This window comes from Solea senegalensis, linkage group LG13, assembly GCF_019176455.1.
Source record: "Solea senegalensis isolate Sse05_10M linkage group LG13, IFAPA_SoseM_1, whole genome shotgun sequence".
NCBI lineage: Eukaryota > Metazoa > Chordata > Actinopteri > Pleuronectiformes > Soleidae > Solea > Solea senegalensis.
Window position 1 is genome coordinate 8708305 of NC_058033.1, and position 23824 is coordinate 8732128.

Genomic DNA, 23824 nt, shown 5'->3' on the forward strand with positions numbered 1-23824 from the left:
GAAAAAGCGTGGCAAGCTGAACGAGGGGAGGGGCTTACAGAAATGAAAATCAGCTTTCATCAGGTGACTTTTGGTTGTGTTTTCACGTACATAAACGGAAGTTGGTACACACCTTAATCGTGCCAGGATAGTCCAAAAAGTCAATGAGGTATTGGAACGAACTTGTCCTAGAGCTTTGATGCGATCATCTTCAAACTTGGTGAGGTCACTGTGGACGAGTAGAGGATTGCAATCAGTTTATGACTTGAACGCGAGTTAACAATGTTAAGAATTGACTATTTATAAATGTATGTATGTGCAAAGTTGTTATTTAACAGAATTGTCACAAAACCAATACATGATTTGCTGAAGTGACCTATGTGTTCCTCACACACATTTACAAGATTCAAGGTCCGTTTGTTCATCTGTGAAATTAAAATTGCGACACGCCCCTATTGTGTTTAAAAAAAACAAGATACAAGTTTAAATTTTAAGAAAGGTGAATAAAATAAAATAAAATGACCTTAGTGTAAGCCATTGTCTCCCAACCCTGGTCCTCAGGGAACGCTGCCTTGCATGTTTTCGACATGGCCCTGCTCCAACACACCTGATTCAAATGAACAGCTCGTTATCAGGCTTCTGCAGAGCTTGATGACGAGCTCATTTGGATCAGGTGTGTTGAAGCAGGGCAACTCTCTGTGACGTGTAATCAGGGAATCAGCTGTGTGTGGATTACATTTAAATGCTGCTCATTAAGGATATCTGCCCTAATCCTGTGTGTTTAGCAGTGATTCAACCGCCGCAAATCAAACCCTCACATTAGAATGACACTAAAGGGTAAAGTTCAGGCTTTTTTGAAGTGGGGGTGTGCACATAGTCAACGTGTATGTCTAAGTTACAACTGACTGCAGTCTGTACACTCCATCTGGGGATGAAAAAAACGAACTACAATTTTAGCCACAGATGATAAAAACATCTAAACTACAACAGGGAGTACATCATATGCTACCTCAGGAATTTATTTGTCTCTTTATTTCACAGTTGGACATCACTTTGTAACTCTCCCATACCAAAGTCCATTGAGATTTTATATAACAGCAGTTGTTACCCTGCTCCCTTCTTTAGTAAATTAGTTACACAACCTTACCAAACAGAGCAAGAGTAAACAACAATCTCCCACAACCTGTGAGCTCCAATAATTATTATTTTTTATTTTCCTAAACTAACAAATGATTAGGATAGTGAAGACTGATGTTGTTGTAGATTTTATTAGGTTATACTTTTATGAGGTTAACCTGAACTCTTGACAAAGTCCTGGCTCCTGATTGGTTAAGTTTTTATTGTCAGAGGGCTTACTGTCAGATATTATATATATTATAGTTTTAAGGGTTATGTTAATATTTATTTTAAACTGTATTCATCTGTCTGTCACCACACACACACACACTCTAAGCATAAACAGTCATTTTCATATTTCCCACATTACATTCAATGCAGCATCAGCATCCCTCACCTCTCACCTTCGCACAGGTCTGCTTCTCCCTCATTGGCTGATTTGTCCGGCTGCGACATGAGATCCCGCTCTCTGATTGGCTAACACGGCCTGTCAGTTGAGACGGGATCCAGCTAACCAGCTCACAGCCTCTGCGTTGCTAAGGTAAGTTTAACAGCTGCATCAATTTCCCCACATTTGACACGGCATCCAGGAAAGCGAGCCTTCAAAATAAGAGCATGGTCGCTGACCCTGGGCTTCTAACAATGACGTTTATACAAATGACCTGAGTGTGTAGTTTGGTTGGTAGTGAGCCGGTCAAGTGAATAAAAGTCCAACTTTTTGAGAAAAAATACATCAAAATAATATTTGCAATGGTATTTCACAGAATTTTCAAAATAAGACAGTTTGTCTTGATGTGGAACAATAAATAGCTCACAATATTTACTTATTTATGATGCTACTTTCTGCAGTATTTACTTGTTTTATTGTTTAATTTTAGGTCTATCAATTCATTCTCTTCCTGTACGTACTGTATGATATGTCCACAACATTTGCGATACACAATTTAATTTAAATGTTTACATTTTCTATTTCTATTTTAATTATTATTCATATTTTATGTTTCTACTTTTATATTTTCAATTTATTCTGATACTTTTCGTTCTAGTTCTTATACATTTTTATTTCTATTTTTATGCTTTGATTTTCAATACTTTATACTGATTTCTATATTCTGATCTGCCTTGCTTTTCGATGGCTGGAGCAACTGTGGCGAATTACATTTCCCTCTCAGATTAATTAAGTTTTCTGATTGTTTTATTTATCTCTGATGTACAGCAGTTGTATTTAAAGTGATTTATAAATAAAGTTGGAGTGGATATGAAATATGCATTCAGTCTAAAAAACAAAAAACAAACCATGTGACAGTTCTGACAGCTTTGTCAGAGTGTGTCTTATTTTGACAGGTGCAAACGGAAGTGCCGCGGCTCGACGTGTCTAGCTTGTTGGCGGCGCTTCAAACTGTTGGTGAGGCCGTCAGTTCATTTATGGCTAACGCTACGGCGCAGCAGCAGCAGCACCTGGCGAGACGGTAAAGAAGATGTGGCAGCCCGCGGACAGAGCTCTCGTGTCAGGGGACGTTTCCTGCGCTCGCGCTCTCACCTCCGCGCGGAACAACATGAACATACATGGAGTCGTTTGAGAGCCATGCGTTTTCTCCCACAGTTGGCAGCAGCAGGCAGGTATTTCTCAGCCTACAGCCAAGGTAGGAGGCGGCGTCGCACTGGGGGGGGAGAAGGAGGCATCATTAAACTTGGCAGCACCGGTGTTGGTTGCTGGTGTAGCGCGGACAACCACAGCTACCGAGTCTGGGACACGCGTGTTTATATTCCTTTTTCTACGCGTGCGTGAAATTATTTACATCAACACGCAGCGTTGAAAAAAGGGCCTTTGAATTGCCGTTATACACACATTCCTCTGTCACTCCCAAGTTCCACACAAACTCTGACGTGACTGTGACGTCTTTTTGTTAACGTTTATTAAATTGTGAAGAGGAACATGGACGGTTAACTGTTTTTTAAACTGTGTGGTGTAACGTTGGAAACTTTAGGTGAGGTGATGTGGAGCATCCCAGGCAGAGGACCAACCCAGGACTGTCATTCCACGCCAGCTGTGTGTCGCTGTGGACGGAAGACGGAGCGTTAAACACACACACACACACACACACACACACACACCCAGCACTCGGATAATAACGAACCAGACTCTGCGCACGTGAGGACCGGAAGCAAGACTCGGTGTCTGCCCGTCCAGCTGTGTTTGGACCAGCACCGGGTCAGTCATGACGAGGCACTTCCGTGGTCTGTCATCTCTGCAGCCGGTGGACGTGTTTGTGAAGTGGACCCGGGCTGAGGTCACGCTCATCCCCATGTACACTTTGGGTTAAACGCACCTGAGAATCCCGTGGATTACAGTTGGTAATCTGGGACACAGACAAACACACATACACAGCCTGCCACCCACCCCCCACTGTTTGTTTTCTGTTGTTTTCGCTGAGAAATAACTTTTTTTTTTTTTGGCCATGCACTGACTGAGAAGTCATCTGGAAGCCTTAGCGGGAGTCAAATGTTTGCTGAGTCAGCCATGCCTATCACAAAGAAAGGTGAGTCACTGTACAAGCCACGTGTGGTGTTTGTTTTCAACCCCCTGCAGGTGTCACCTGATCCTGTGAAAACACTAAGTTAACATGCAAATCCCTGCACCTTCATAAATCTGCACACACTGCACATTTTGTAATTCGTCATTGTTTTCATTTCTCTGTAGAGCTGTTTCATCTTTTTATGTATATATTTTCTATCTGTTTCTCTAGATTTGTTTTGTTTGATTAAAACACAAAACCAAGCACAGAAAATTAGATAATTTTTTAACCCTTTAACACAGGGATGTCAAACGTGGGCCAGAATCGGCCCACCAGAGGGCCTAATCCGGCCGGCAGGATCAATTTGTAAAAATCTGTTATCTGTCAGTTGTAATTTGGCAAAATTATTGTAAGAATCTAACGTTTATAATCTGACAAACGTTAGATACTTACTATTATTGTAATAATAATGTGACTACTTCCGGTCCATTGAGCTGTCACTCCAAAACTTAGTAGCCAATCAGCAGGCAGCTTCCGTAAGGCCCGCCCATGATCAGAATTGCAAACAAAAAACCATGGCATAAAAAACAAGTCTACAAGTGTATTTTCAAACAAGTAAAATACAATATTTGACAAGGTAATATGTTTTTTTGACCATCGGGTTGCATTATTTTATTGTTGGAATTCACAACGCTATTCACAACCTGGAACATCAAGGGAATATTTCTATGTATTGTTGATCCTCGAGAAGTTTGGATAAATGTGGATAGAAATGTGATGTGGATGTACGGCAAGTGGAAATAAATGTGCAAACCCTTCACACAACTCTCTCGCCTTCATGATTGATGAATTAAAATTAGATCGATATTTTATTTGCAATTTGTGCATTTTGATTTTGTGGTTCGTCTTTGTTTGCTCAATTCATAAAGTGTTGCTTGAAAATATTTACACAAGTCCCCGACCCCAACCCTTCCAGCACCATGAGTAAAGTTTACTGATGCTCTTGTGTCTGCACAGAGCAAACCCCTGCAGCCAGGTTGCAGTATCTCCCAGAAACCTCACAGCACAAGGATTCAACAAGCGTCTTCCTCTCACTGTCCACACTCATGCAGATTGGTTTTATGTTAATTGGAGACTATCTTTGCAGTCTAGTACAATGTGAATACAGCTGTGGAGGAAGGTCCTCCAGTAGCCCTGACTAAAGTAGTAAATGGTTTCAATGTTTGTCACATTGGTGTATGAAAGAATAAATGTTATTTTACAATGAAAACAAATTAACACACGTTATCTGCCCCCTTGTGTGCAGACACTGCTCGGGCCTTGGGGCTTTTGGAGGAGTATTGCACTAAACTGAAGAAGCCAGAGGAGCAGCAGCTCAAAACTGCCATTCAGAGAGTGATGGGCGTTTTCAAAAGTAACCTGTTTGAAGCTCTTCTGGGTAAGTCTTTTTTTTTTTCTTCTTTTTTTTTTTAGAAAAACAGCGTTTGAAAGCTTGAAGTTACGGTACAGATAAATGGGATGTAGCGTTGGCGTAATTTTGATGATCCATTTACTTTTGAAAAGATATAACGGTGATGAACAAACATAGCGGTTCAATATGACAATAACGTTCAGAGACAGAGGAGATGGTCGTCTCTGATTACCCTGACTCATTCATCAAAATAAAAGTGCTATCATAGCAGTCATCAATCTATGTAAAAATATAAGAGCTGGATGTTTGGTAAATATTACACATACTTTATTTTCAGACATATTTCTGGGGGTTTTCTACTCATAAAGAAGTCAAAATAATACAATTGAAAGGAGCAGAAATCTATTTTAAATTATCCGACCTGTATTGATATCAACTGAACCGACAGACCAGAATTATACCGAATTGCCGGTTGAGCTAGACTGTATTGTTTTTTGTCTTTGCTGTTTTATTCATGTGATGGTGGCTGTACAGCACTCGGTTGCATAAATGTGCTTCATAAATAAATTTTGGCGTGACCCGACTTGACGTTAAATAATTTCTAAATAAAGCACCCTCCTATTTTTTCCCCCCCTGCATCACATGCATGGTTGAAATCAGTCCCCTCTGCCATGTCCATGTGTGAGCTTTGGCTGGCCCGCCTTTCTTTTTAAGGGATCAGTTAAATCCCCTCAAATATCATTAAATTAATACTGTGCTTAACCTCTAAACTTTAAACCTCCACTATATCTGTTGTGAACTAATCCTTATCAGTGAAACGTATACAAATGTCCCGTAGTAGTCACCGCAGAGTACTGGAACTACTCCATTAAAGTGACGGCAGCTTCTGAATGTTAAACTTCCGTTTATAAGGAGTGAGTTTATTTATTTTTTTGACAGTCTTACAATCCTACATCTGAGTTATATGTTATTCCTAAACAGTGAAACTTAACCCTTTTAACACCTAAGCCTCAAAATGTCTGGCTGGAAAATGTGAGTGAAGTTTTTCTAGAATAACTTTCAATATCTGGAAGTTATTTACAATTTACTGCATGTTAAAATAGCGTATTAGCGATTTAAAATGAAGAAAAACATAGTTTTATTTAGAACAAAACACTAGTTATACACAAACACCAGATTTGACATGTTCAATTTGAAATATGATCGATATAACACATATTTACTATGATGTCCAGATGTCTTTGTCTCAATGTCCAGAAACAGGCCAAGAAATGAAAACTGTGCAGGCATTTTTTCCAATGCTCTCCTCTCTGGTTTTTGTGGCAGTTATAAGTGCTGTTGTCAGGATTACTTGGAAAAGTACTGAGATTATATTTATTAGATTTTGTGGATGAGTGCAGCATGACACATCAAAGAACCACGGAATTTTACAAGTTACATCCAGGCGTTCTTCTTCTATCCTCTCTGTCAGTGTCTTTGTAGACTGTAATTCTGTTCATTCACTTTGTCTGACCCGTCGTCAGGAGTCCCACTCACATTTTTAGACCATGACAACTTTCACTGCTGCTGCTGCTGCTGCTGCTGCTGCTGCTGCTGCTGCTGCTGCTGCTGCTGCTGCTGTGTTACAAGCCTTATTTTAGAGTGCACTGGAAGACAGTGGTCAGGCTGCGTTCAGGCGCTGCGGGTTGACCTCATGATCTCCCCCACTGCTTAAAAGCTCTGACCATTTCCTCTGCAAGGGTTTTTGACACTATTGTTTACAAAAACCCAGACCAAGTATACAAGTTGGAGCTGGAGTTAAACTGCTTCAAGAGGATATACCATATATTATTTATATATTTTCCCCATATTCTTTTGTTTTTACCACCTCCATTCATTTTGACAGATCTGTTGATGTTTTCTTTTTCCTCCGTGATAATTGCACTGTGTTGCTTCATCTTTCTGCCCCTATCCATTATTTAAAAGTGACAATATAGTCCAAAGTCAGTATTTTCTAGATAATCAACGGTCATCATGTGGACAAACTCCCATCAGGTCTAGATTTTCTTTTTAATGTGTGGATTACATTGTAATGTCTAATCTTTCAGTACGCTCGTATGCTTGCGTAACGTCCTGTAGCAGATGTTCACTCTTGTATCTTGCACTCTGGTGCTGGGCATAAAATGTCTCCCGTGCCGACCACAAGCTGTCATCTCAAAGCAACATTGATCATCGTTTATCGTCGACCGCTTCATTAACAAAATACCTCTTATTGATCAGAAACCCGAAGAGAGAAATCAGTTGTTAGCAGTGACACGTTTGATGCATCACTGTAAGGCTTTTCAGTGTGTTGTCATTCATCTTTTTTACTAATTTTTGTATGTAGTCGCCCAGCAGAGATGGACCATAAACTTCTCACGGTGTTATTTGGCAGTGATGACGGGAGAGTAGGTTTGCGGAATGCAGTGAAACACGGTTACTCACAACCCTGCAACGGAATAAATACCTCCTGAAATAGATGTAATCATCTTACAAAGCATTAGGTGCTGTCTAATCTGTCCAGTGGCACGGGTGCCCAAGCTAAACCCCATCATTGCTGAGTCGATCTATGTGTGGATTAACCCATTCATCATCCCCACTACTCCTCTCACTCACTCATCTGTACTGTTGAAAGTTGAAAGACTGGCATGTTTGCTTCAAGCTCCAGTTTTATTCTTTCTTGGATTCACATGGAAATGACACCTGAGTCTAATATTTAGTTTGTTTCCCTTAACTATTCTTCCATCTTTTGAACCATCTGTAAATTACATTACATTTAATTCAATGTGGACCACATTTCAACATTGTTTCGTGGGAACAGATTGTTCTCTTTTCATGCTTGAGGCAGATTGGTCCCCGCACACTTAATTTGGTTATCCCGGAGTGACCGTTTAACCGACTCGAACAAACCCGAGTGTTCCTGCTAAACATCAGCATGCTTGAATTGCCTTAGTGACCTCATTGGCATTCTGGAGACAGCATTATCTCGAGGCACGGCTGTGCCAAAGGCACTTTTCAGTCTAAAGTCGTGGATCGAGCTCTTAAACTGTACTTCCTGGACTTCCTTTGTCCATTGTCTCACGAGAACCTGAAACAAACATGCCCATAATTGCAGCCCTTTTGTATTGTGGATGGACTGAGAGCCTACTTAGTTAAACATATGGAGCCAGGAGGGGGGACTGAGAATTTATTTTGTTTTGGTACATGTCTGTATGGGGATTGAGTGTTAATTTTTTTGCCTCAATTCAAGATAGACCTGAATTGGAATGGAATGGAAGGGGACGAGTTGCTGCTTTCAGGACTGGACAGGACCTGAATCTTCTTTAATTCATTTAAATCACATTTTCTGCTTAAGTTCGTTATATGATTTGTGATGATTTATGCAATTAAATGTTGTGATCTCGGGTGAAGACACTGAGATGCTGAGATGTGTCTGTATGTTTGATAACACAAAGCTGTGTTTGAGGTTTGCTCTGCGGTGAGATTAAAATGAAAACATCATGTACGTGTTTATCTGCCACGACTGGATTAACACTGTTGCTATGTAATATCTATTGGAAAATGATTGAATGTGTTGGCTTTAGGGGTAAGGCAACAAGGAATTTTTTCTTAGTTACTGTACACATAACGGTCATAATCATAATCTTCGAAGCTATTCTGTTGGCATGTATAGAGTCTTTTTGGCCATGTTTGTATGCACAAAAACCCTCTGTTGTCAAAAGCGTGCTAAGTCAACAGGTGGCGACATAATCTTCAGAGGTCGGGCAGATCAAGCGTCCTTGCATGTTCCAGTAGGCAACAGCAATTACTCATGGCATATTGATCATTGATATGACAACAAAGCAGAGATACATCAAACTGGAATACAAAGATTCCAGAAAAACACATTAAAACACTGACTGGGAGTCCAGCCACTCAAAGTGCAATGGCTTTTACATATTGTATTCAACACTGGCAGTTGGGGCTGTTTGTTTTCTCCTGGGTGTTTGGGTCACGTGAGACGAGCGTGACAAATCGGTGAAGGCGACATCGGGGGACGATAGGATCAGTGGCAGTTGCTGGTCTTTGGAACGGGGGAAGCTCAGTTCAGGCGATAATGCAAAAATGCGATAATTATGTAAAACTGAAGTGCTATAAAAGTGTTTTCATTTACAGTGTACATGTACAAATGATAGCAAATGGCACGCAGCGACCAGCTATTTGTCTACAAACTTCCCTCGCAAAATCTAGGCTGCTACGGGAATACGGATATCACATAAGACAATCCGTGACAAACGGCTGATTCTGAATGCACTAGTGACACGTTCTAATCGCATTGCAGCATAAGTGTAGTATTAAAACGTAAATAAGTACATATTTGATGACATTTTAGAGGAAGCAGAGCTTGGAGTCACCACTGATGAGGTGAAAATTGATAACTACATCATCATTTCCAAAAGTCTCAGTTTTTGCCAGTACATACTAAAATGCAGCCCCAGAGTTCCAAACAAAAATGGATGCAGCAGCATTTTAAACGTCTCCGTTTTCAGGACTCTAAAATGCCGGGGTAGTGTAGACAACAGACTTATCCTGAGCAGAATTTATCCAGTCTTGTGGAAAATCTGGCCAATGATAGGAGATATTGACTAATAACAGAAAGTGGGCTCCTCTTTGCTGCTTAACTGAGCAGATATTATGTGCACACGGCTCCTTCAGTGGAAAGGTTGCTCTTCATGCATTGGTAACAACTGCTGACTCTGCAGAGCAACCAGTCTAAATAAATAAATACATCCAGAAAAAAACATGTCAATGTGAGCGGAATGTTTGTGAGATCGAAGGATTGCCTCGGGTCATCTGTCACATGTGCTGTGGGTGTTTCCTGTCAGTGCTAATCTGGAGGAAGAAGCACTGGACTTCAGACTGTATATTAAAAAAATAAATAAATAAATAAATAAATAAGAACTGCCGGGTATTCACTTTCAGGTACTACTTTTTGAAAATGATGTAACAATGTTCTCCTGTCTAGAGGGAAATAGATGATGAAGCACTGTATGTGTGGACACCAGTGTGATTGACAGCTGAAATAATCCAATATAATGTTTTTGGTTTTTTTCATGTAACACTTGTTAACTTCTATAAGCTAAATGTCAACATGGCGACAGCCACACTTCAGATCTTGAATTCTATGGATGAAGTCATGTCCAGTTGCCACTTGTTTAGGACAGAGAGCCTCTGTTCCAGAACATTAGTATTTAAGGTGATGGATGGATAAGCCCAAATGTGTTATTCTGTGTCTTTCAGTGTTTGAAATGCTTTGTTCATATTTGCCTTAGTGACACAAACGTACAACGTCATTAGCAGTAGACCATGTCTATAGCTAAAAACTGATTTTCAGTATTGGCCTTAAGCACCATGATTGACGATTACTATCATCTTACGTTAGTAATCACTACAATCAGTCAGTAAAGTGTTTGACCAGTGAGGCAGTATTTGTAAGAGAAATGAACGGACAGAAAAGAGTCTAGTATGCAATGTCTGGGTAGATTTTCTTCTTGCTCCTGTTTTTACATGAACAGCGAATTCGCAGGGCATAATAGTCACTACTACTAGGTTGAGCTCATTGTACGGCATGTCCTGAGTGCTGCACTGTGCAGTGCACGCTGAATTTACTTACTCTTGTGTTGAATATTACATGTGTTGAGTTCATTTATTTCATCTGTATCAGGTCGTGGATGTGCAAAGTGCCGATCATAACTTTCTCGCGACAGCCAGTAGCTCTTACGAAAATTGCTTAATGACAACACTTTGTCACCCGAAAATGAAAATATCTAATCTGCATCACAGTATCTAGTGACAGTGTGTCAAGCGACTCCGGTGGAACGCAAAGGTTCCCGATCTCTTTGTTTGCCAAAATGTCCCACAGAGGAGTGGATGAGCTTATTGTGTCAGGTTGGTCCTTTTTTAAATAAGACATGTGCCTCCTCGGAGATCCTTCCCTCTGAGGCTTCATCTTCACTAATATACTCCCTGCATTAATTAAATCTTTCCCAGGCAGACGGATAATACCAGTGGGAGTAAACATCAGGTTCCAGTCATGGGTTGGGAAAGAATATCAGCGTTTAGCAGAGTTCATTTACGTCCCTTCAACGTTTGATTTATCCTCATTGTATGAGATCAGTGGTGATAAGTTTGTTTATCTGGAATATGAGATTTTTAGAAGCTTGTTGACCTTTTTGGGACCTTTTACTACCCCACCACTTTAGTTTGTAGGTTAGTAAAAGAGTAATTTGAGCACAAATTCAGAATTTAAGCTACTGTAACACATTTGTTAAGTGACCACTAAACTGTTATGAATCTTCTTCTTTTGGCTTCTCCCTCTGGGGGGTCACCACAGCAGATCATCTGCCTCCATCTTTGTGTCCTCCTTCACCTCTCTTCCTCATGCCCACCAGCTCCATTTTAATTTTTTGTGAATGGTCCGTGTATAAAATCAAGACATTGTCCCACTGTGCTATAGTGTTTTAATAGTTGGAAGGAAAATGTCCTCGTCTTTGATTGGCACCTGTGATTTAGTTTGACTCTTGCTCTTCTGAGCCATGTCAAGGGTTAGGAGTGTCATCGCTAGGTTTAAAGGGTCTTATGTGTACTTAATGGATTACAGGACTTCGCCGGTGCTTTAGATCAGATAGGTCATCTGTCGGAGCAGTTGTTAAGACGAGAGCACATTAAAATTATTCGCCACCTTTGTTTATGTCCCCTCAGTCGGTCTGTTGAAGCTTAACAACAGCACACGTGAGCCCTAAATTAAATTTTAAGCTATTACTGGCTGGTATAAGGTTTGTTTGTGGAGTGTATAGAGGGTGTCAACTGTAAAGCCATTCGAGGCAAACTGTTTACGATGTGGGACTATATAAATAAAAGAGACTTATCTGTAATTGCAGCAGTAATAATTTTTATCTTGTGTCATTTCAGAACAGCTCTGCTTCCCTTGTGTTATTAAGGCACTAGAGGAAGATGCTGAGTAAGAGGAGATGTAGAGAAGGCTGCCATCATGTGGAGATACATGAGTCATGTGATACAAATCCTGTCTCATCCGAACTCCAGTGTATATGAAATATTTGATGTGTTCTTGCTCAGATATAAGGACAGCTGTTCTTGTTTTGAGATGTATAGCATCACTCAGAACTGTCCTTATGAGGACACTGATCTTGTGGGGGGACCTTTTGGCTTGTCCTCACATCCTTAAAGTGCTTTTTAGAATTGGGTTAAGGATAGTGGTGGTTAAGGTAAGTGGCCAGGGATACCAAATTTCTGAGTGACCTCACTCAGCGGTACAAGAGTGTGTGTGTGGGTTTTTTGGCAGTTATACACTATCTTAGACGTGGAAGGCCTCATAGTATCAGGCCTTACATTTTAAAAACATTTGCATCAGTAACACCTTGACAATATCTGTTTTCTATTCAGATATTCTCAATTTCTCAATAATATTAATAATGATACATTTCTTAAACATGCACTATGATCTTGCATGATCAATCAATATATTTGAACTGAAACACGATAGGAAGAGACACAGCTTTGTAATATACATTTCCTTTATTATCTTAATGTGCTGTTTTTATTAATACTGTGGTTCTCAGCTGAGTGTAATATCAAATGTTTTGAGCTTCTCACCCGGCACCAAAAGAAGTGTCAAATAAGCACTTTGCTTTAGATGTATTTTTTTAATTTCACATCTCATCTGCTACACCAGAATTTACTAATAAGTGCTGGAATTAATAAAGATATCCACTTGTTTTAGGTGAAGTTGGAGCTCCAGTAGAGGGAGCCAGTCCACTGTTATGTTGTTTATACTAGACTTCACTGCTCTACATACTGCTTTGGTTAGGAGTGAGTAAGTGATACATCCAGTTTTTCATGGTGAAATCATCTACATTTGTCCGTTGTTACTCTCTATCCCTAACTCCACAAAAAGACCCTTTTAACAGGGAGAGGAAATGGGAGAAGCCACAGGAGGGATGGATATACCTGCATTAGGTGTCGCATGTACAGAAACACGTTTAGCAGATTACAGAAAACATCACATTTATAAAATCTGTGATCTGAGTTTTGTTGTTGACTCCAGACACCAGAGTTACGTCCACACTGATTTAACCAGTGATGTGAGGCACTTTTTGTTTATGCTAGTGTGAGGCAGAGGCGAGCTTTACCGGTGTGTCAGCTCCATGTTAAATATTCTGTGGTGCTATATCAGATGCACTATACGGTCACCACAACAAGAGCTAATACAATCTCAAGACTTTGTTAACACACACACTGTCAGCTAAGTTATGCCTCCCACACTTGTGAGGTCATTAAAACATGTGCACTTTCAGCTGACCCCCGGTGCAATGGACTGTGCCGTAGCCCAGTGTTTGTGGTCGACCTCACAGGAAACTGCGGTAGCCACACATGCACAACACCCATGCGCTATTGTTTCACGTTCTTATAATGCTGAAGGATGTGTGTAGGCATAGAAAGAGAAGATGATGCTATGGGTTATGATTCATAAGATACTGTATTTATCTAATGGGATCCACCTCCACTACTAGATCCCCTAGCTTTTTTAAAAAGCAATGTGTTATAAGAAATTTGATTATTGGCACTATGTCAGTATTGTTAGATGTATTCTATAATTGCACCATCTCCATCAATTTATTTTTTATGTTTAAATCCTCCCTCCAGGTGTGATTATAAGTTGCATCTGTCTCTCTATTTGGCCCTGTGAGTGACTGGAGACCAGTGCAAGTTGTGTAACATCCTCACCATAGTTGGAAGTAATACAGGCTTTAAAAAGAAATCACAGCTGTGCTGATGAGGTTCATTATTCTCTATTAGGTACAATAATAGTGTAATGCAATTTAGTACTAATAAACTACAGTACTACAATAATAGTGCAGTACCAGACATTTCAGACCACAGTGATCCTCCCAGAATGCATTAAAGCGGCATGTACTGTAAGTCTCATGGCTCTATAATGTGTACTGTGTCACTGAAACTTTGAAATCAAGTATTTAAAGTTTCAGTTTTCAAAAACAAAGCCGATTAATTAATACATTTAACTAGAACCAGATTTTAGTGTCAGGAGTCCTTGCCCATCGTGTCCATGGAGACACATGCCTGGATTGCGCAGACTCACAAATGTGACACAAATCTATTTTACAATAAAAATGAAAAATGTCACTAATGTTGCCATTTCTTCAGACTGATTATCCTCCCTCTCAGTTTTATCACTAATGTGTTCCCCCATTAAATTTAGGTGTTCTCTGGTCTGTAACGTTCACATTTTTCTCTCCACGTGTGATGCGGCAGTCCTGTTTATTTTTGTCCTAAAAACATATCGTCTTGTTGAAAAACCTCTACATGTTAATGTTGGAAAAATTGCATTCTGACATTCTGTGCAACTTCATTTCCATAAGGCAGATGAGAGCCAGAGGAGTGAGCAGTCATGCATTAACAATAGTTGGTACCTTTTGTGTGCTCGGAGAGCAAAGGATTAGCTGGCACCTTAGTCAGTGTGTAGGAGGACTCGCTCTAGGGAGGGGATGCAGCTGGAATAATCATTCCCCAGTGAAGCACAACTACACAGGAGCCGTCACAGTAAGCCCCAGCCCACTCCACCCACCCGTTACGTAATCATGGAAAAAAAAGGAAGATCACCATTGTGACACAGTTTATGTGAATTCACTTATTGTGCAAGTGGGAATATGCACTTGTTAGATGTGAATCTACCAATAAAGTCGCATGTGGACCATATGTGTCAGAGAGAATGCGAGTCTCCCTGGATTTACTGCAGGGGTTGCCTTGGAAACCCCAAAAAAGGCTTGACAGCAGCATGCAAACAGTCATAAGAAGAGAAATCAGAGTGCAACCAAATGACGACAGCAGTCACAGAAATCTGAAATGCTCTTCACTTTGTAGGTTGACTCCCTGTCAGTTGCACGACAGAGTGCAGTATTAGGCGGCGGGAGTTCAGTGTTCGTCTCTCAGTTTGAAGGTTGTGGGTACGATTCCCGTGTCCTATGTTGCTCCTGACGGCAGCGTGTGAAAGATGTGTGATGAATGGGTTATTGGCAAACACTGCAGTGTAACACAACTTTGACGGACCATTTCCCATAATGAGCTTTTCCTCTTAACGGCTGAACCTCTTTGAAATCCCTTTACAGTTCATAGATATAACACAAACTACTGTTTGGTGGTGTTTTGTGTTGTTACAGTGGCAATGGCACTAGAAAAGTAATCTGTTGTTAGTTGCAAAGTGGAGCTTCAACGGGTCCGACTTGTTTTTCTAGAACATCTCACAGATGCTTGATCGGATTGTGACTGTGAACATTTAGAAGACAACACTTTGAGCACTTTAGTGTGTAACATTCTGAAGGGTTTATTGAGTATATTACCCTTAAGTTTGTTTGTATAAGTGTATAATCGCTTTGAAATAAAAAATATTTTGTCTTCGAATAATAAGCCCTCTATGGAGAGACATTTTGAGGCACAGATGCTCCCACCATCACTCAGCCAGGAGGTAGCCCAGGTAACAGCAGATGTGGTAGAAAAAGCCTTCGCCAACTACAATCCACATAATATCCCTGGGCGTGTGGTGAGACAGTATGCTGAACAGCTGAGAGGTGTTTTATTTTTAACACTTTGCTCACTGAAACAACTGTGCACACTTGTTTCTAGAGTGCCACCTGAATGACTTCTGCCCTGTAGCTCTTACACCCATAGTCATGAAATGTTTTATGCGGTTCATCCTGAAGCACATCAAGGACCGCCTCCCCACAGACTTAAACTCTCTACAGTTTGCCTATGGAGCCAACTGCTCAATGGAGGACCCCTCATCTCCACTGTACTTCACCTCACTCTGAAAAACACCACTGCCAGACTCATCTTCATTGATTTCAGTTCAGCATTTGATAGCATTATTCCACAGCAGCTGGTGGAAAAAGCTGAGGTGGCTGAATGTGGATTATGTAACCAGCGATTGGATCCACAACTCTCTGTCGCAGAAGCAGAGTTCAAAGACCATCTCAGTGAGCACAGGGTCTCCCAAGGGCTCCAATCCTGTGTTCTTTAGTCTGCTCATCCACAACCTCACTGACAGATCCAACACCGCTCATTAAGTTCGATGATGACTCAGCAGGGGTGGGTCTGATCAGCAAACATGATGAGTGTGTATAGAGGAAGGAGGTGGAGCAATTAACATCCCGGTGCAGCTCACACAATCTCTTTCTTAATGTCGACAAAACAAAGGAGAGGGGCATCAACTTTAGATGGGGCGGCAAGCTCCATCACACACCACTGACCATCAGTGGAGAGGGTCAGTGACCAGCATGGGCTTCCTGGGAGTCCACCTTTCAGATGACCTGACCTTCAGCACCAACACCACAGCTGCTGCCTCCCTGCTCCCTTCCTCGTCACCTTTTATAGAGGCAATATTGAGTCCATTTTAACTTATGGCCTCACCTCCTGGTTCTGCAGCTGCTCTGAGCAGAGAGAGTGAAGAGAGCCAGTTAGATCATTGATGCTCCCTCCCTCTTCCTCTCCCTTCCCTGATGGAGCTCTACATCAAGCGCTGCACTCGCAGGGCCACCTCCACCATAAGGGACATCTATTACTTTTTCCCATCACCTGTTTTCCCTTCTGCTGTCAGGGAAGAGGTACAGGTGCACTAAATGGCACTTTAATATACTGCACTACAAAAAAGCTGGTCTACACTACGACTTTAACATTATGTGCTGCTATGCACTTAAGCGTGCTGTGCTCAGGCTGCTGTTACAGGTCATGTTCTGTTCTATTTCAATGTTATCTCTTTTAATTCATTATCTGTGTGGTGCTTTGTGCAGAAGAAAGGATGACAAAGAAATCTTTAATCTGGATGTATAGATAGATCCTTTGTTGTTCTCATTAGGAAATATATTTGAGCATACAAGAGATAAAAGTTAAAAGAAGGAAAACAACAGTGGAATTAAATCAACAGTCCCATTGAGGGCAAATAAATAGGAAATAGGAAAATAGGAATAGGAAATAGGAAATAGGAAATAGGATAAATAGGAAGAGAGAAGTCAACCAGGGTCAATTAGTTCAGTCCAAATTCAGTCCGAGACTGACCACGTCAAGTTCTGCAAGAGCTACAGAAAACTTTCTTTTTTAATTTCAGACAACTTGATTTACTGAGGGCTCACAACCACAAATAAATGATCAGATATTATGCGCCATGTGACCTGACTGAAGGTCCCTCCACTCTTGCTTTTAAAGCACATGCCTCGTGATAGTGTATTCGAGGCTCTGCCTGCACATTAGCAGTCTACATTACATCCACAAAAAATGATCAGTGTTCAGTTCTTTCACTCTTTACCTCACACAGTACATCTCTCAGTGCCAGGCTGGCTAGGTGTTGCTTGTTAGCTCAGTGCCTGAAGGCTACTGCCAGCTCATGAGCTCCCCTGTGTTAGCCAGCATCAGCTTAATTGGACCGTGTGGCTGCAGCAGACGTTGTGTTCTGAAAGCTATATTGAACATTTCAAATATGAAATATCATGCTGCTGGTGAGCAGGCTGTGCTGATCGTGTCAGCAGTGAGGCTTTTGGTTCACCATTTACAAAAACTGGAGAAGCTTTCAAATACACTGAGAGAGGACCAACAATCTGGTGATGAGTCCCGTGAGGAAGATAATCAGGGAATACAGGAGTCTCAGGAGAAGCAGATTTTGCTGGAAAAAACATCTGGGCTGTGACATAATGTAACAGTTTCCGTTATGAACCACACATCCACCAGTGCAATCCAAATGCAGATGTTTTTTGTGACATGAACAGATATAGATACAGTATTGTTTTGCACCTGCTTTTGTCACAGCTTCTCAGCCTTCTTGCTGTCCCAGTTCATTTAAATGTGACTTCATTTTACTTGGATATATATTTCCTTCTCAATCTAATATTTTATTATTATTAGGGGTTGGAATCTCCAGAGACGCCACGATACGATATTATGACAATATTTAAGTTTATTAAGATACCATGTTATCACGATATTGCAACTGTTTGCGAAATCGTATACTGCAAAACTGAAAATATCAATTTATTTTGTTGTGATAATCCACAAAGTGTAATGTTTATTTGTAACATCAGCACAAACATGATCATAAAACAATCGTTACTGGGTGTCTCAAAAGCGATGTAATATTGCCACACAATATATCACAACATTTCACTGTATCGAAATCTGTTTCTGCACAAATATTCTTCTGAGCTGAGCGACACTGTGTGTCCATGTCACCACAATACATGTGACCCTGTTGACAAAAAATACTCATCAGATTGGGATTTTGGGTCATTGTATTTTCTGGGAAAAGCCTATGGATTAACTGTTAATTCCATGGGCTTAACAGATACTTCCACTGTTCAAGTATAATTGCATATCTAGTGCAACAGCATATCATCAGAAGGGTAAAACAAACCTGTCCCATGATGTTCTAAAGCCAGCTTGTGCTTCTGTTTGTGGGTGAACAGTCCTAACGCTTGGCAAATTGCTGCTTCTCAGTGAAAGGAAGAGCTGACATCGAAGGATAGACGAGTGAGGTCGCTGTGAACGCTTGGCTGCAACAAGCCAACATCACATTACACCGTATTCGATACTGCACAAGAGTAGGCCACAAACCAAAAGTTAAAGACACATGTCAGTGTGTAAGTGACAAAGCTTGACAGAGTACCTGTAGGTTATAATGTGGCAGCTGGAAATCTGAATGCACACAGCTTGCTCCAGTTTCAGTTGTGATGACAGATCATCTCCATAGCAGAAAGACAGTCATACTAAAATAAACAATACACACTTTTCACCATCGACCATGGCAGGAAATTATATGGCACAATATTTGTTGGGAAGCTGTATTCAGCTGTATAAAACGTCTGTAGTGATTTCGGCCATCGTCCTAGCAACCCACTACTTCCACAGTGTTGAACCTTTTTGCTTCACTCTCAGCTTTAACAGTCAACACTCGCACTGAGTCTTAACCAGGGAATTACCGTCATCAGTGAGTCTCAGCCCGGACTCACTGTCACACACGCATGCCCTTGCACTGGATGTACAGCTATACTTTTCTCTGCTGGGCTCACGGTGCCTTTTACACGCAGCCCGTGTGCCTTAAATACCACACCATCTTAAAGCAGCTCAGCAGCACAAAGAGTGAATGGACTGTTAAAGCGGTGGTACTTACTAGGTCTGTGTCAAGTTCTTAATGCAGAAAAATTTAGGATATGAGGTATTAGATTTGGCAGAGAGTGGAGGAATTGAGGCCCGGCTGTTGATTAATCATTGAACCGCTTGATCCGTCGGCGGGTGAAGTCTGGTTGTGTTCATTCAGAGGGGAGCTGAGAAAGGACCACTGGCTACGTTAAGCACATTACCCAAGGGAGAGCTGAATTAGAAATCAGCTATGGAGGGTGTTAGGCCATTGTCTGCATTGTAGGGAACAGGCAGCCTCTGTGTCAGAGGATTAGGGTAGCTGTTAGCTGGCCACCAGGCATCTGGTGCTCACACGGCACAGTGTTTGACAGGACTGCAGCACTGCAATATGACCGGAGAGAGCAGGGAACTTTTACTGCACGTTACTTTTGACAACTTTGTCCTGGGCCTTTGGCCTTTTAATGTGTCGAGCTGTATTAAAGTAAAGAGGTAAGCACTGATTATGGCTGCGTTTTATGGTTTATTTCAAATTTCCTCTTTATAATAATGAAACTTACCACCTTAAAATACAGCCTGGAAAATACATTCATGCTATTTGTTCCATTTCTGTTTTATTTCACATCCTGTCATTAGTTGAATGAGTGAAAACTAACAACCGGTTTTGTCCTGTGTAGTCTCGCACACATACTGCTACACACCAGCCATTCAAGAGCTTCTGAGGATTTGCATACATTTTGCTGAATTCCTTTGTAGCCATAATGGTGTGTTTTCATTTGAATTACAACAAGATAGACCTGTGGCTGTTTTTCCTTGTTTGTTTTGCAAGAATGCGCAAGTAAATATTGAGTCAGAGTTTATTTCCTGTGTCCAACACCAGTGCACTGAGTGATTTATGTGTGATTGTGATAGAGGCATGGCCCCAGGTCTGGTGGTGAATGCTAATAACTTTTTTTTCTTTATGGAGATCTATTTAAATGTAAATGCACCTTTTATGTGCAGGGCCACCCCTTGTTAAGAATCTGGACCTTTGATAAAAACATGGCCAACCTTTCAAAAACATGTGTCTGTGTTTTTTTAGAAACGATAACGGCGGAAGAGAATGCCAAACAAAGAGCTCACTTGAGTCCTATTACGCAGATGCTTAGTGGACGATGCGGTAATGATGCTCCAACAGATGTTGAGGCTGTGGCTCCAGAAGGTTGTAATTCAGTGTTACAGCAGTGACTCATACTGGCATTCAGTAGAAGTAGGCCTTGTTGAAATGTCTGCATCAAGTGGCAACCAGTCATGACGTCATCCATAAGAATCTCTATTCCTCTGTTTTGAAGCCTTCAGGAATGCAATGTTGATGCTCTGTGACCAGAGGTTCACAGGCATCACTTGCAACCAGGCTCATATTTATAGTGTCTTGTTCCTAGGGTTGCAAAATTCCAGGAATTTTCAAAGGTGGAAACATTCCATGGGAATTAACGGGAATTTATGGGGATTTTAACTGGAAATTTAAGTTAAGTTGAAGGTTGGGAAAATATATATTGCTGCATAATCTTGGCTAAAACAATCAAATTTGATGTGACAGATGTGAAGGACTGAATAAAGTCAGGTACGTTTTGATGATATTATGAGTCATAATGTAGTCCTTTGGCTCAAATGTTTGGCTTCAATAGTCTGTATCTGTGTTGTGGGCTCAGAAAAGTTGCTTTCGTAGTTCAGAATTCTAGAAATCATTGTGCATGTGATGGAGGAATGTACAATGCATGTAAGGGGTGAGATTATCCTACCATATTTTTTAATTTTTTAACAACTATATCTATGTTCCCAACCTTCAATTTTGAAAATGTATAGTTCATTCCCATAAATTCCTGTTGATTCCTATAATTCCTGTGGAATATTTCAAAAAACGAACTCAAGTTTCCATGGAAAGTTTCTGGAAATTTACCAGACATTTTTCCGGGAATTTTCGCCCCTTATAACGAAATTTCGTTATGTGTATGCATTTGATCCAAACTTTGTCTGTATTGTTTTTGTTTGTTTGTAGTACCCCTTTTTCAAATGTGTTTTTATTTAAAAAAAAAACAAAAAACTTTATATTTGTGTTCTATAATTACAATGCTTTTAGCAGGAAAACTCAAATCAAGAGCCAGTTTTCATTGTTAAGATGTGATTCTCGAATAACAAATGTATAGGTATATATAGCCAAATTCTGACAACCTACTTTATCTTTATGTTGTTCAAACGTTGTTGTCATGGTGATGAGCAAAGAGCAACAGAGTGGAATGACATTCACTCAAGTAATACTGTAACTACAAGTTGAAGAAGTTTGTGTGCGTAAGAACGTCAAGAAAGATCTTCTCTTGCTGCAGACATTTGTGGGTTTTTATAATGTTAAAACCCACAGTACTGAGGGTATTCTGTAAAACTACAATACTGTTACTATATTGTACAGTGGTGTAACTATGGTTTTTATCAGATTTTCTATTAGGAGAAGACACTGAAAAACTAAGTCAGCTTCTCCAAAATACACAACCCCCCTGCCATGTGCTTGAGAAACTAAAAAAGGGCACTTTCAAAGATCTGATTTGGCTTTTTTTTAATTGCACTGTATTTGCACTTTGAGGTTCATCTACAGTACAAACAGAAATGACCCATGGTATTATTTTTAGAAAGTATCCCTTGTTTTTATTGTCTGAACCTTTTGCACAACAAGACAGATTTAGTCTTACTTGTGTGTCTTACTTGCACATTTCCACTTTTACAGTAAAACTTCTCTGTTTGCTTCAATTTGTGTCTCTCATTTAGAGCTGAAACGACTAATCGATTATTAATCGTTTACTAAATTAATTGACTTTGATAATCGATTAATCGGTTTGAAGCTATTTTCATGATTAAAACAAGATTTCCGATTGTTTAAGCTTCTTAAATGTGAATATTTCTTCATTTCTTTGCTCTGGATAACAAAGAAATCATTAAAAGTGAATCATTTTGGTTTGTGGACAAAACAAGACATTTGAGCACGTCATCATTTCCAGGTTTGAAGAACACCGATTGACATTTTTTATGGACCAAACGATTAATCGAGAAAATAATCGACAGATTATTATCGTTAGCTGCAGCTCTACTCTCATTAAAGAGATATGATTAACTTGTGATGTCTGTGGTGACGTTAACTAAACCTGAGTCATGTAATGTCTCTTTTTTTCCTCCACAGATATTCAGGAGTTCTATGAGGTGACACTGCTGAACACACAGAAGAGTCGTGAGCAAAAGCTTGAGGAGGTCATGCACATGGCAGACAAGTGGGAGAAGAGTGTTTCTGTACAGAACTCCGAGATCCCACATTCGGCCTGTCCAATAGAGGAGGTGAGAAACAGAAACACCTCAAACATACTGTCCTTCAAACCGAAGCATTATCTCTGTGTGATGGTAGCCGTTCAGGTAGTTCATCAGAAGGAAATGGATGGAGACACAACTTCTTTTAGACGAGCATGAATCAGCGGATGTCAAGGTTCAATTCAAAGTTACTTTCATTGCCTTTTTATTGGAGAATTTTGCCTTGGTTTTTTAAAAAAAACATGCACACATCCAAACATCAGCTAAAACTAAATCAATATTTTCATTTACTTGTGTTGAAAAAGCAAGAATTCTACGCCAACATTTCAAAGGATATACGAGATAATGTATACATTGCGTACAATCAATGCAATCTTGGAGGTATTCGAGTGCCTCTTTACACTTCTGTCAGTTCTGTCATGCAGGAAGTACTGAACAATTCGGTGAACCAACATAGTTTGTCGTGCAGCCGTGCTATGACAACCACATTGAAGAAGTACTATGAAGTAATGGAAAACGACGTGCCTGACGCCAAACTGAGTAGTGCTAGAACTGTATAATAGAAAAGTGCCATTGGACGTAATCTGCATCCATAATTGTATAATCTGAAAATATGATATGTATGTGGCAGTGTAAACAGGAAGCTGATGGTCCATACTCTGCAGTTGCATGTGTTAGGACGAGTGGTTATTCTTATTTTGGGCTGGCTGGTAGTGAGTGGGATCAATTAACCCAGTGGACCAGGAGCGCGACTTTAACTCCACATGCTGAGCGACATGGATTTATATTCAGTGATTCACTGAAAGTGTTCAAAGGCACGGACATCCAAATTAAATAAACAGTGGATGCTGGGCAGTATTGACAAAATGATAAAAGGCCAACTCTTTCGTCAGTATGAAGTCGGCTTCGGGCCCAGAACGTCACTTGGTTTGGAGTTTTATTTTTGCAGATATAACTGGTGTGCCACCACATTCTGTTTTCTATCATTCAGTGATTCACCTCAGGAATAAAGAAGCTGGCTACTGCCAGGACTGTGTTATTTAGTTTGGTCTTCAACCAATGTTGTCTGGGCTGGCCTCTCTTGAGGGGGACCTTTTGAAGTTTGAGGTTAGCTCCACACACGTACACACTTGCAGCCAAAAAAACAAAAGAATATCTAGAGAAAGAATGAACGACAGTTAACGAGCATATTACTCACTGAAAACAGAAAAGTTAGTGTTAAGTTGTGAGGAAAAAGAACCGTTCAGTAAGTGAAGCATTA

The 23824-nt window shown here is 40.4% G+C and overlaps 1 protein-coding gene across 19 annotated transcripts in view; it reads left to right on the forward strand.

Moving 5' to 3' along the window:
* Positions 1-2514: 2514 nt before the first annotated feature.
* dlg2 (discs, large homolog 2 (Drosophila)) overlaps positions 2515-23824 on the forward strand; it is a 153467-nt gene continuing 132157 nt past the window's right edge. For 10 of the 19 annotated variants that reach the window (XM_044042683.1, XM_044042687.1, XM_044042690.1 and 7 more), the window contains exons 1-5: positions 2515-3450; positions 3572-3635; positions 4918-5049; positions 20315-20434; positions 22442-22593. In XM_044042683.1, the coding sequence (XP_043898618.1) occupies positions 3599-3635; positions 4918-5049; positions 20315-20434; positions 22442-22593 (441 nt within the window). In that variant the 5' untranslated portion in view covers positions 2515-3450; positions 3572-3598. Of the gene's footprint in view, positions 3451-3571; positions 3636-4917; positions 5050-19614; positions 19726-20314; positions 20435-22441; positions 22594-23824 lie in introns of those variants that run through there. The other 9 variants (XM_044042695.1, XM_044042696.1, XM_044042697.1 and 6 more) reach the window with 4 other exon arrangements.